This window comes from Salmo salar, chromosome ssa04 (assembly GCF_905237065.1).
Source record: "Salmo salar chromosome ssa04, Ssal_v3.1, whole genome shotgun sequence".
Lineage (NCBI taxonomy): Eukaryota > Metazoa > Chordata > Actinopteri > Salmoniformes > Salmonidae > Salmo > Salmo salar.
Window position 1 is genome coordinate 65,050,507 of NC_059445.1, and position 12,664 is coordinate 65,063,170.

At 49.9% G+C, this 12,664-nt stretch overlaps 1 protein-coding gene across 4 annotated transcripts in view; it reads left to right on the plus strand.

Moving 5' to 3' along the window:
* LOC106603666 (roundabout homolog 3) overlaps nt 1–12,664 on the plus strand; it is a 276,581-nt gene that overhangs the window by 205,905 nt on the left and 58,012 nt on the right. For 3 of the 4 annotated variants that reach the window (XM_014197616.2, XM_014197615.2, XM_014197618.2), the window contains exons 4-7: nt 3,238–3,358; nt 3,568–3,706; nt 3,864–3,991; nt 4,678–4,689. In XM_014197616.2, coding sequence (XP_014053091.2) covers nt 3,238–3,358; nt 3,568–3,706; nt 3,864–3,991; nt 4,678–4,689 — 400 coding nt within the window. The remainder of the gene's footprint in view (nt 1–3,237; nt 3,359–3,567; nt 3,707–3,863; nt 3,992–4,677; nt 4,690–12,664) is intronic. The other variant, XM_014197617.2, reaches the window with a different exon arrangement.

The following is a 12,664-nucleotide window of genomic DNA, read 5'->3' on the forward strand; positions in this document are numbered from 1 at the left end:
CCTTTCTGGGTTATCGCATTTCCACCACGGGGGTGGTGATGGAGTGTGACCGCGTTAAGGCCGTGCGTAATTGGCCGACTCCAACCACGGTGAAGGAGGTGCAGCGGTTTTTAGGCTTTGCCAATTACTACCAGGGGGTTTATCCGGGGTTTTGGCCAGGTAGCGGCTCCCATTACCTCACTGCTGAAGGGGGGCCGGTGCGTTTGCGATGGTCGACGGAGGCGGACGGAGCCTTCAAGAAATTGAAGACGCTGTTCACCGACGCACCCGTGTTGGCGCACCCGGACCCGTCTTTAGCGTTCGTAGTGGAGGTGGACGCATCCGAGGCTGGGGTGGGTGCCGTGCTATCACAGCGCTCGGGTGCGCCATTGAAACTCCGCCCCTGCGCTTTCTTTTCGAAGAAGCTCAGTTCGGCGGAGCGTAACTCACGATGTGGGGGACAGGGAGTTGCTAGCAGTGGTTAAAGCTTTGAGGGTGTGGCGGCACTGGCTTGAGGGGGCTAAACACCCCTTTCTCATCTGGACCGACCACCGAAACCTGGAGTACATCCGGGCAGCGAGGAGACTGAATCCACGTCAGGCGAGGTGGGCCATGTTCTTCGCCCGGTTTAGGTTTACCATCTCCTATAGACCGGGTTCCCTAAATACTAAGGCCGACGCGCTGTCCCGTCTCTATGACACGGAGGACCGGCCCATCGATCCAACTCCCATCATTCCAGCGTCTAGGCTGGTAGCACCAGTGGTGTGGGAGGTGGACGCGGACATCGAGCGGGCATTGGTGTTGGAACCTGCGCCTGCGCAGGTGCCCGTGGGGCGCATGTATGTGCCGCTCGGTGTTCGTGATCGTTTGATTCGGTGGGCGCACACGCTACCTACTGCGGGTCATCCTGGTGAGGCGAGGACAGTGGGGAGTCTAAGGGGAAGTACTGGTGGCCCACCTTAGCTAAGGACGTGAGGGCCTATGTCTCTTCCTGTTCGGTGTGTGCCCAGAGTAAGGCTCCTAGGCATCTACCAAGAGGGAAGTTACAGCCCCTCCCCGTTCCACAACGACCATGGTCGCACCTGTCCATTGACTTCCTGACAGATCTTCCCCCCTCTCAGGGGAACACGGCGATTCTGGTGGTTGTGGATCGGTTCTCTAAGTCCTGCCGTCTCCTCCCATTGCCCGGTCTCCCTACGGCCCTGCAGACTGCGGAGGCCCTATTTACCCACGTCTTCCGGCACTACGGGGTGCCGGAGGACATTGTCTCTGATCGAGGTTCCCAGTTCACATCCAGGGTCTGGAGAGCGTTTATGGAGCGGCTGGGGGTCTCGGTCAGTTTGACCTCCGGTTATCACCCCGAGAGCAATGGGCAGGCGGAGAGGGTGAACCAGGAGGTGGGCAGGTTCCTGAGGTCGTATTGCCAGGACCGGCCAGGGGAGTGGGCGAGGTATATTCCCTGGGCTGAGTTAGCCCAGAACTCACTTCGCCACTCCTCTACTAACATATCACCCTTTCAGTGTGTGTTAGGTTACCAGCCGGTCCTGGCACCATGGCACCGGAGTCAGACCGAGGCTCCTGCGGTGGAGGACTGGGTCCAGCACTCCAAGGAGACCTGGAGAGCCGTCCAGGACTCACTAAAGGAGGCCAGTGCGCGGCAGAAGAGGAGTGCTGACCGCCACCGCAGTGAGGCGCCCGTGTTCGCACCGGGAGACAGGGTCTGGCTCTCGACCCGGAACCTGCCCCTCCGCGTGCCCTGCCGGAAGCTGGGGCCGCAGTGTGTGGGGCCCTTCAAAGTCCTGAGGAGGATAAACGAGGTGTGTTATCGGTTGCAACTCCCTTCCTATTACCGTATTAACCCCTCGTTTCATGTGTCTCTCCTCAGGCCGGTGGTAGCTGGTCCCCTTCACGAAGATGAGGTGCCGGAGGTCCCTCCGCCCCCTCTGGACATCGGGGGGTCCCCGGCGTACAGCGTAAGGGCCATTCTGGACTCGCGACGCCGGGCGAGGGGCCTACAGTACCTCGTGGACTGGGAGGGGTACGGCCCGGAGGAGAGGTGCTGGGTGCCGGCGGCGGACGTCCTGGACCCATCTATGTTGAGGAGTTCCACCACCTCCGTCCGGATCGCCCTGCCCCTCGCCCTCCGGGTCGACCTCGAGGCCGGTGTCGGCGCGCTGCGGGAGCCGCGCGTCAGGAGGGGGTACTGTCACGATTCCCACCGACGGTGGCGCCCCTCCTGCTCGGGTGGCGCTCGGCGGTCGTCGTCACCGGCCTATTAGCTGCCACCGATTCCCTTTTGCTTTTCCCTTTTTTTATTTTGTGACACCTGTGGTCAATTAGCCATTAGAGGGGCTATTTAGTTTAGCTGGCCCGCTCCTGTTCGTGCGGGATTAATGATTGTTTCTTGTGTGACGGCTTGTGTTCATGTCGACGTTGTTGTACGCCGCATGTATTTTCTCCCCTGTGTGTGGGAACATTTGTTTTTTTTGGTGAGTGTATATTAAAAACACCACTACCCTGTGTTCGCTGGTTCCTGCGCCTCATTCCTCCTCCACAATTACCAAGCCCTAACAAATACCTGTATCTATACCTCAGTTTCATCATTTCAGTGTTGTATCCATAGACTCTAAGGTTGTATCGCTTAGTTTTGGTCAATGCTATCATGGACAATCATGTGTATGGAATTGCATTGATTTTTTATTTTCGTCAATTATGGAAGTGAATAGATTATATGGCTCATTTAATTGAATCTATTTGAAGGTGTAATGACCAAAAACTGAACCCACCAGTACAACAGACCACCTCTCTGCTCTCCCTGAGGCCAAAAGCACTCTGATACACTACACACATAACTGATACACTACACACGTAACTCACACTACAGTCACTTATCTGTATAGAAGGCTTTGGGTATATGTATTCCACATTTGTCCATGTGGAGGTTCTCTCAATGTCAAGTACAACCACATGAATAAGAGGAATAGTCAGGGGGGATGGGAGAGAGAGAGAGAGTGGTGAGGTTAGAGAAAGAGAGAGGGACAGAAACGGAAAGAGATAGTGACAATTTGATGCTAGGGGTATGGAGAGAGAGAGATAAACAGACACAGATGCCTAAATGTGTTGTTTGCTTAATAAACAACATGATAGAGTGAATAGGCTTGGGGACATGACAAGCACATCACCATGCTTCCTTCCCCCTGCGGTGTCTTTTAAGGGGACACTGGTGGCTTACTTCTTGACTCTCTCTCTCTCTCATAGATTCGAGGAGGCAAGCTGATGATTTCGAACACGAGGAAGAGCGACGCAGGCATGTTTGTGTGTGTGGGCACCAATATGGTGGGGGAAAGGGACAGCGACCCAGCAGAACTAGTGGTGTTTGGTGAGTGGAGTTTACATTCAGATGACCTTGCTTTCCCTGGTTCTGTGTTTTCTCTGGTCCTCTCTATTTTCTACTGTGTATTTATCATATTTTCCCAACTTCTGTCACTCTCCAATCTTGTCCGCCTTTTCTTTTTCTCTCTCTCTCTCTCTTTCTCTCTCGCTGTACGTTGATTTCTCTCTGACCATATCTCTCTCTCGGTCTGTCAGAGCGACCCATGTTCGTTAAGCGTCCTGTGAACCAGGTGGTGTTGGCTGATGACACGGTGGACTTCCTGTGTGAGGCCCACGGAGACCCCGCCCCCACCATCCGCTGGAGGAGAGAGGAAGGAGAGCTGCCCCGTGGCAGGTGAGAACACACACACAGAGAGAGAGAGAGAGAGAGAGATAGATACACAGCATTGCATTAGTCACCAGAAATCAATGAGAGCGAATGGACCCCATGTACAGTAGCATAACATGCTATCATTCTATAGATTCACCCTGGTCTGTTGTTGTTGTTGCAGGTCAGATATCCGCAATGACCACAGCCTGCGTCTGACCCAGGTCCGGGCTGAGGACGAGGGCACCTACACCTGCGTGTCTGAGAATAGCATGGGCAAGGCAGAGGCATCAGGCAGCCTGCAGGTCCATGGTAAGACCAGGCACAACACACATGAATATGGACATACACGAATATGGGCATGAGTGAGACACACACAGTCTCTTATGTAAAGCTGACAGGCATTATTAAAGGTTTAGTTTAGTTCAATTTCAGCAGCACTTGACTCCATCAGTAATGACTTAGGTCTCCTGCACTTTTGACATTTTACTTTTGGAACCCTCCACACACACACATGCGTGTGCGCATACACACACAAGTAAAGACACAGGTGCACAAATACGCACCAATAGGAGTTTATGCCATGGAATTGCTTGGAGATTGTTCTGTGTGAATTATGGCAACATATTAATGGGGTATGCTAGTGTGTGTGTGTTATTTTTTTAAAGTATAGCCATCAAACCATAATACCTAGCCATAGCAGGATTGGCTTTTAATTTAAATTCACTCAATTCAGAAGATGAATAGAAATTCTATTAGAAATTTTAAAATGGCATTTATTTATTTCTCACTTTCTGAATTGACTAAATTGACTCCAACCGGAACCATACTACAACCCTCCAACCTGAGCCATACTACATAAAGCATAATCTAATGATGATACACTAAATCTTGGTTCACTGGACTCATTAAATCAAGTCTCAACTCAACCCATCTCATTTTCATTCATCTCTTTGTTTTTTCTCTCTGCTCAATTTTTCTCCATCTCTCCATTCCAGTGGGTCCATTCAGTAAGTACACCATTTCATCTTGTGAGTGTGTGTGTCGAGAGGAGGGCAAGGAATTATTTGATTCCATGTGGTTGCCATACAGATGTAGGATCTTAATTTGAGCCAGTTTGCTACAGCAGGAAAATAATCCTGCAGCAACAGGAAATGTGAATTATTATGTGGATTATTAATGGACATTTTTGTAGGGGTTGATACATTGTTTGTTAGGGCAAATCAAGTTTGAATTTTCAGAGTGGAACTTAAATACATGACAAGTTTGCATTTCCTGCAATTTTGGAAAATTCTCAGCAACAAAAGACTGATCAAATTAAGATACTTCATCTGTATTGGGCATAGTAGAATCCCCTCGTTTGCTTTTATACTGTATGATTGGGGGGAAAAGTCAATATTCATTAAGTGCCCCTGGCAGCCCTGTCAAATCATACTCTTACAATACCATATGTATGTTGTTGTAGGTGTACAGAAAAGGCTAGCTCTGTGTGCATCAATATCACGGACCAGTTTGATCCAATTACATTTTTTGGCATTTTAATGTTTATGTTTGAGGTGTCAATGGTTGTTGCTGTATTTATAGTGCAGACTATCTATAGTACGACCATTTTGTAGATGAACTCGAAGCTGATTGGATTGCTGACGTTGAGCCACGACTTTCACATTCTTGTTCTGAAGCCATTCCAGCGTTGCTTTGGCTGTATGCTTGGGGTTATTGTCCTATTGGAACGTAAATCTCCACCCGAGTCAAAGGTTGTTTGCACTCTGAAGCAGGCTATCAAGGATTAGCCTGTGTTTTGCTCCATTCATTGTTATCTCTATCCTTACCAGTTTCCCAGTCCCTGCCGATGAAAAACATCCCCATAGCATGATGCTGCCACCACCATGCTTCATGCTAGGGATGGTGTTAGACGGGTGATGAACTGTGCACGGTTTTCTCCAGGCATAGCACTTATCATTCAGGCCAAAGAGTTACATTTTTGTCTCATCAGAGCACCGAATCTTTTGCAAACTCCAGGCATGTTTCATGCACCTTTTTCTCAGGAGTGGCTTTTGTCTGGCCACTCTCCCATTAAGCCCAGATTGGTGAAGTGCTGTAGCGACTGTTATCCTTCTGGCAGGTTCTTCCATCTCAGCCAAGGAACTCTGTAGTTCTGTCAGGCTGGTCATTGGGGGCCTACCGAGTGGAGCAGCCGTCTAAGGCACTGGATTGTAGTGCTTGAGCGTCACTACAGACCCGGGCTCGATCCCAGGCTGTGTCACAGCCGGCCGTGACCGGTAGACCCATGAGGCGGTGCACAATTGGTCCAGCGTCGTCTGGGTTAGGGGAGGAGTTGGCCGGCTGGGATTTCCTTGTTCCATCGCTCTCCAGCAACTCCTTGTGGTTGGCCAGGTCCCTGCAAGCTGACCCCGATTGCCAGCTGGACGGTGTTTCCTCTGACACATTGGTTCTTCTGGATTAAGCGAGCAGTGCGGCTTGGCAGGGTGGTGTTCGGAGGACGCATGGCTCTCGACCTTCCCCGCTCCCAAGGCTGTAGGGGAGTTGCAGCGGAGTAAATCAGCTACTTGCATATTACCTCAGTTTACTTGTTGAAATGATACAGGTGAGTTCAGTTATGGGGGCCCTATCTGGGATAGACAAATAATCTCAAATAATATTTTTTTATCATGCCCGCAGCACGAATAAAATCATGACATAATCTCAATGTGGTATTTCCTAAACTGCCCTGTGTATTAGCATGACAATAGATGGATAAATATGCCAGTGAGTGAGTGAGTGAGTGAGTGAGTGAGTGAGTGAGTGAGTGAGTGAGTGAGTGAGTGAGTGAGTGAGTGAGTGAGTGAGTGAGTGAGTGAGTGAGTGAGTGAGTGAGTGAGTGAGTGACTGAGTGAGTGAGTGACTGAGTGAGTGAGTGACTGAGTGAGTGAGTGAGTGAGTGAGTGAGTGAGTGAGTGAGTAGTAGCGATTTGGTCTGTTCTATCAGCATCTATTAAAAAATGTTTTATAAAGGTAAAAGATGGCATCCATTTTATCAGCAAAACATCAGTATGCACTTTCATCTTCCAAATAAAATGTGGATAGAACATTTTGTGGACTTAGATCAACATGCAAGGGTTTTTGTATAAACATCTGTTTCTATTGTTTTCTTCTGGGAAATATCTTGAAGGAAGATGTCTTAGCACAGAACATTGTTCTTAGAGGGTACATTGAACTTTAGCAGTTTCAAGCTTAAAATGCATTTTTGATGCAGTATTAACAGCGTTTGGGTGCTTTTTTATTTCAAGTGGGTCTACTCCAGCGCGCGTGTGTGTGTCTGTTGTCTGTCTGCGTCACTGTGTGACTTTGACAGCTGCCTGTCACTCTCTGCCCCTGAGGAGGCTCTCGCCGAGGACACCGCTGTGCTTTGTTACTGTGTCTGTGTGTCTGTGTGTGTGTGTGTGCATATGTAAGACGGCTTGAGAAGGAGAACTGACTGTTCTTGTGTGTATGTGTGTGTGTAAGATAGCTTGTTTGCATTTGTCTGTTTGAGTGTGTGTATAAACATCACAAGAGCAATGACAAGCGCAGATGACTGCTGGACAGACTATCGTCTAATTCGCTCCACTATGTCCATCTGACTCATGCGGAAAAGGAGGGTGCAGAAAAAGCTGAATCGGCCAAGGTTTGACATCAAAAGTCTGGGTGATGCCAGCAAATGACAACACCTCCAGACTTTTCTAAGTGCAGAACTGCACGAATAATATCCTAAGGATATTGAAACACACTGGAGCATGCTCAAGTCCACCATCCTTAACGCCAAGGACACACTCGGCTATAAGACCAAAAAGCACAAGAACTGGTTTGATGAGAATGACTCTGAAATTGAACAGCTCATTGACACCAAGCAGAGAACCTTCTGTGCCTGGCAGAACAATATCAACTGCAGGGCCACAAGAGAAGCTCATACCAGAGCGAAGACAGTTGTCCAACACCAGATGAAGGAAGTAAAAAAACAAATGATGGACAGAAAAGGCCCTGGAGATCCAGCAGCTGGCAGACACTGGTGATTCCAGAGACTTTGAGGAGCTCCTCAACAGAAGTACAACAGTTGAGATAGAGGTCAATGATCATGTCCCTCAGCGACCAACAAAGGAGGAATACATGGGAGAACCACCTAGCCTGCAGGAGGTGCAAGATGCCATCAGGAAGAGGAGGAACAACAAAGCCACCGGCCCCGATGGGATTCCAGCAGAAATCCTGAAGGAAGGCGGACCAGTGCTCCTAGAATACATACAGTAACAGTCAAAAGTTTGGACACACCTACTCATTCAAGGGTATTTCTTTATTTTGACTATTTTCTACATTGTAGAATAATAGTGAAGACATCAAAACTATGAAATAACACATATGAAATCATGTAGTAACCAAAAAAGTGTTAAACAAATAAAAATATATTTTATATTTGAAATTCTTCCAAGTAGCCACCCTTTGCCTTGATGACAGCTTTGCACACTCTTAGCATTCTCTCAACCATTTATTTCCTTCTTAATGCATTTTAGCCAATCAGTTGTGTTGTGAAGGTAGGGTTGGTATACAGAAGATAGCCCTATTTGGTGAAAGACCAAGTCCAAATTATAAATAAGCAAAGAGAAAAAACAGTCCATCATTACTTTAGAACATGAAGGTCAGTCAATGCGGAACATTTCAAGTGCAGTCGCAAAAACCATCAAGCGCTCTGATGAAACTGGCTCTCATTAGGACCGCCACAGGAAAGAAAGATCCAGAGTTACCTCTGCTGCAGAGGATAAGTTCATTAGAGTTAACTGCACCCCAGATTGCAGCCCAAATAAATACTTCACAGAGTTCAAGTAACAGACACATCTCAACATTAACTGTTCAGTGGAGACTGCGTGAATCAGGCCTTCATGGTCGAATTGCTGCAAAGAAACCACTACTAAAAGGACACCAATAATAATAAGAGACTTGCTTGGGCCAAGAAACAAGAGCAATGGACATTAGACTGGTGGAAATCTGTCCTTTGGTCTGATGAGTCCAAAATATAAATGTTTTGTTCCAACTGCCTTGTCTTTGTGAGACGCAGAGTAGGTGAACGGATGATCTCGGCATGTGTGGTTTCCACCGGGAAGTATGGAGGAGGAAGTGTGATGGTGTATTGCTGGTGACACTGTCTGTGATTTATTTAGAATTCAAGGCACACTTAACCAGCATGGCTACCACAGCAATCCGCAGCGATACACCATTGCATCTGGTTTGCGCTTAGTGGAACTATCATTTGATTTTCAACAGGACAATGACCCAAAACATACCTCCAGGCTGCGTAAGGGCTATATGACCAAGGAGAGGGATGGAGTGCTGTATCAGATGACCTGGCTTCCACAATCACCCGACCTCAACCCAACTGAGATGGTTCGGGATGAGTTGGACCACAGAGTGAAGGAAAAGCAGCCAACAAGTGCTCAGAAAATGTGGGAACTCCTTCAAGACCTTTGGAAAAGCATTCCTCATGAAGCTGGTTGAGAGAATGCCAAGAGTGCGCAAAGCTGTCATCAAGGCAAACGGTGGCTACTTTGAAGAATCTTAAATATAAAATAATAAGATAAAAGTTAAAGAATGGAATTAAGAAATATATAAATATTAGGATGAGCAATGTTGGAGTCTGGAGTATATATATATTGAAGTCGGAAGTTTACATACACTTAGGTTAGAGTCATTAAAACTAGTTTTTCAACCACCACAAATTTCTTCTTAACAAACTATAGTTTTGGCAAGTCGGTTAGGGCATCTACTTTGTGCATGACACAAGTATTTTTTCCAACAATTGTTTACAGACAGATTATTTCACTTATAATTCACTGTATCACAATTCCAGTGGGTCAGAAGTTTACATACGCTAAGTTGACTGTGCCTTTAAACAGCTTGTAAAATTCCAGAAAATGATGCCATGGCTTTAGAAGCTTCTGGTAGGCTAATTGACATCATTTGACTCAATTGGAGGTGTACCTGTGGATGTATTTCAAGGCCTACCTTCAAACTCAGTGCCTCTTTGCTTGACATCATGGGAAAATCAAAAGAAATCAGCCAAGACCTCAGAAAAAAATTAGTAGACCTCCACAAGTCTGGTTCATCCTTGGGAGCAATTTCCAAACACCTGAAGGTACCACGTTCATCTGTACAAACAATAGTACGCAAGTATAAACACCATGGGACCACGCAGCCGTCATACCCCTCAGGAAGGAGACGCGTTCTGTCTCCTAGAGATGAACATACTTTGGTGCGAAAAGTGCAAATCAATCCCAGAACAACAGCAAAGGACCTTGTGAAGATGCTGGAGAAAACTGGTCCAAAATGATCTATATCCATAGTAAAACGAGTCCTATATCGACAAAACCTGAAAGGCCGCTCAGCAAGGAAGAAGCCACTGCTCCAAAACCGCCATAAAAATGCCAGACTACGGTTTGCAACTGCACATTGGGGAAAAAAACATACTTTTTGGAGAAATGTCCTCTGGTCTGATGAAACAAAAATATAACTTTTTGCCCATAATGACCATCGTTATGTTTGGAGGAAAAAGGGGTAGGCGCCGAAAGAACACCATCCCAACCGTGAAGCACGGTTGGCAGCATTATGTTGTTGGGGTGCTTTGCTGCAGGAGGGACTGGTGCACTTTACAAAATAGATGGCATCATAAGGAGGGAACTTATGTGGGTATATTGAAGCAACATCTCAAGACATCAGTCAGGAAGTTAAAGCTTGGTTGCAAATGGGAATTCCAAACAGATAATGATCCCAAGCATACTTCCAAAGTTGTGGCAAAACGGCTTAAGGACAACAACATCAAGGTATTGGAGGTGTCACGTCCTGACCAGCAGATGGAGCTGTTGTTGTAGTTTTGGGGTCAGGACGTGGCAGTCTTGTGTTCTGTGTTGGTCTTGTGACTCCTAATCAGGAACAGCTGGGGATCGTTGTTCCTGATTGGGAGTCATATATGTAGGAGTATGTTTGTCACTTGGGTTTGTGGGTAGTTGTTTTTACACTGCGTGTATAGCCTGTAAAACTGCTACTGTTGTCACCGTCATTGTTTTTTTCAAGTGGATGCTTTACTCTTTTTTGGTAATAAAATAACCATGAGTATTCACATACCTGCTGCGCCTTGGTCCATTCATGAAGACAACCGTTACAGAACTACCCACCACCAAAGGACCAAGCAGCAGAAGAGGAGGAAGCCACAGGAGAAGGAAATGGAAGAATGGACCTGGCAGGACGAGAGAAAATTCTGGGCGGACAAGTTAAGGGAGCTAAGGGAACCCGAGAGGCAGCCCCAAGATTTTTTTGGGGGGGGGCACACGGGTAGTTTGGCCAGGCCAGGGAAGAGCCGTAAGCCAGCTACCCGTGACTACAGGGGAGGTGCGTACGAGGTGGAGGGCGTCATGTTACGCTGAGGTGCGCACCATCTCGCCTATACGGACGCACAGCCCAGTGCGCCCAGTACCAGCGCCCGCAGGTGCCAGGGCAAGGGGAGCATCGAGCCGGAAGGGGTGATGCCAACCCTGCACTCAAGACCGCCAGTGCGCCCTTTCGGTCCGGTGTTTCCCGCTAGACACACTAGCATGGAGGTGCGTGTCTCCAGGCTGGTACGTCCAATACCTGCCCCACGCATCAGGAGTCAACAGTCGTCGGAGCTGCCCGCCAGTCAACAGTCGTCGGAGCTGCCCGCCAGTCAACAGTCGTCGGAGCTGCCCGCCAGTCAACAGTCGTCGGAGCTGCCCGCCAGTCAACAGTCGTCGGAGCTGCCCGCCAGTCAACAGTCGTCGGAGCTGCCCGCCAGTCAACAGTCGTCGGAGCTGCCCGCCAGTCAACAGTCGTCGGAGCTGCCCGCCAGTCAACAGTCGCCGGAGCTGCCCGCCAGTCAACAGTCGCCGGAGTGGCCGGACTCGCGCTGAACTGCCGGAGTGGCCGGACTGCGCTGAACTGCCGGAGTGGCCGGACTGCCCTGAACTGCCGGAGTGGCCGGACTGCCCTGAACTGCCGGAGTGGCCGGACTGCCCTGAACTGCCGGAGTGGCCGGACTGCCCTGAACTGCCGGAGTGGCCGGACTGCCCTGAACTGCCGGAGTGGCCGGACTGCCCTGAACTGCCGGAGTGGCCGGACTGCCCTGTTCTGCCGGAGTGGCCGGACTGCCCTGTTCTGCCGGAGTGGCCGGACTGCCCTGTTCTGCCGGAGTGGCCGGACTGCCCTGTTCTGCGGAGTGGCCGGACTGCCCTGTTCTGCCGGAGTGGCCGGACTGCCCTGTTCTGCCGGAGTGGCCGGACTGCCCTGTTCTGCCGGAGTGGCCGGACTGCCCTGTTCTGCCGGAGTGGCCGGACTGCCCTGTTCTGCCGGAGTGGCCGGACTGCCCTGTTCTGCCAGAGTGGCCGGACTGCCCTGTTCTGCCAGAGTGGCCGGACTGCCCTGTTCTGCCAGAGTGGCCGGACTGCCCTGTTCTGCCAGAGTGGCCGGACTGCCCTGTTCTGCCAGAGTGGCCGGACTGCCCTGTTCTGCCAGAGTGGCCGGACTGCCCTGTTCTGCCAGAGTGGCCGGACTGCCCTGTTCTGCCAGAGTGGCCGGACTGCCCTGTTCTGCCAGAGTGGCCGGACTGCCCTGTTCTGCCAGAGTGGCCGGACTGCCCTGTTCTGCCAGAGTGGCCGGACTGCCCTGTTCTGCCAGAGTGGCCGGACTGCCCTGTTCTGCCAGAGTGGCCGGACTGCCCTGATCTGCCAGGGTGCCCGGCCTGTCAGGATCAGCCCGAGTGGTCCTCCTGCCCTCCGGTCCAGCCCGAGGGGTCCTCCTGCCCTCGGTCCAGCCCGAGTGGTCCTCCTGCCCTCCGGCCCAGCCCGAGTGGGCCCGCAGTGCCTTCCACGGCCCGAGTGGCCCGCGTGCCTTCCGTCCATTAAACAACATCAAGTTACTGGAGGGGCCATCACAAAGCCCTAACCTCAATCCTAT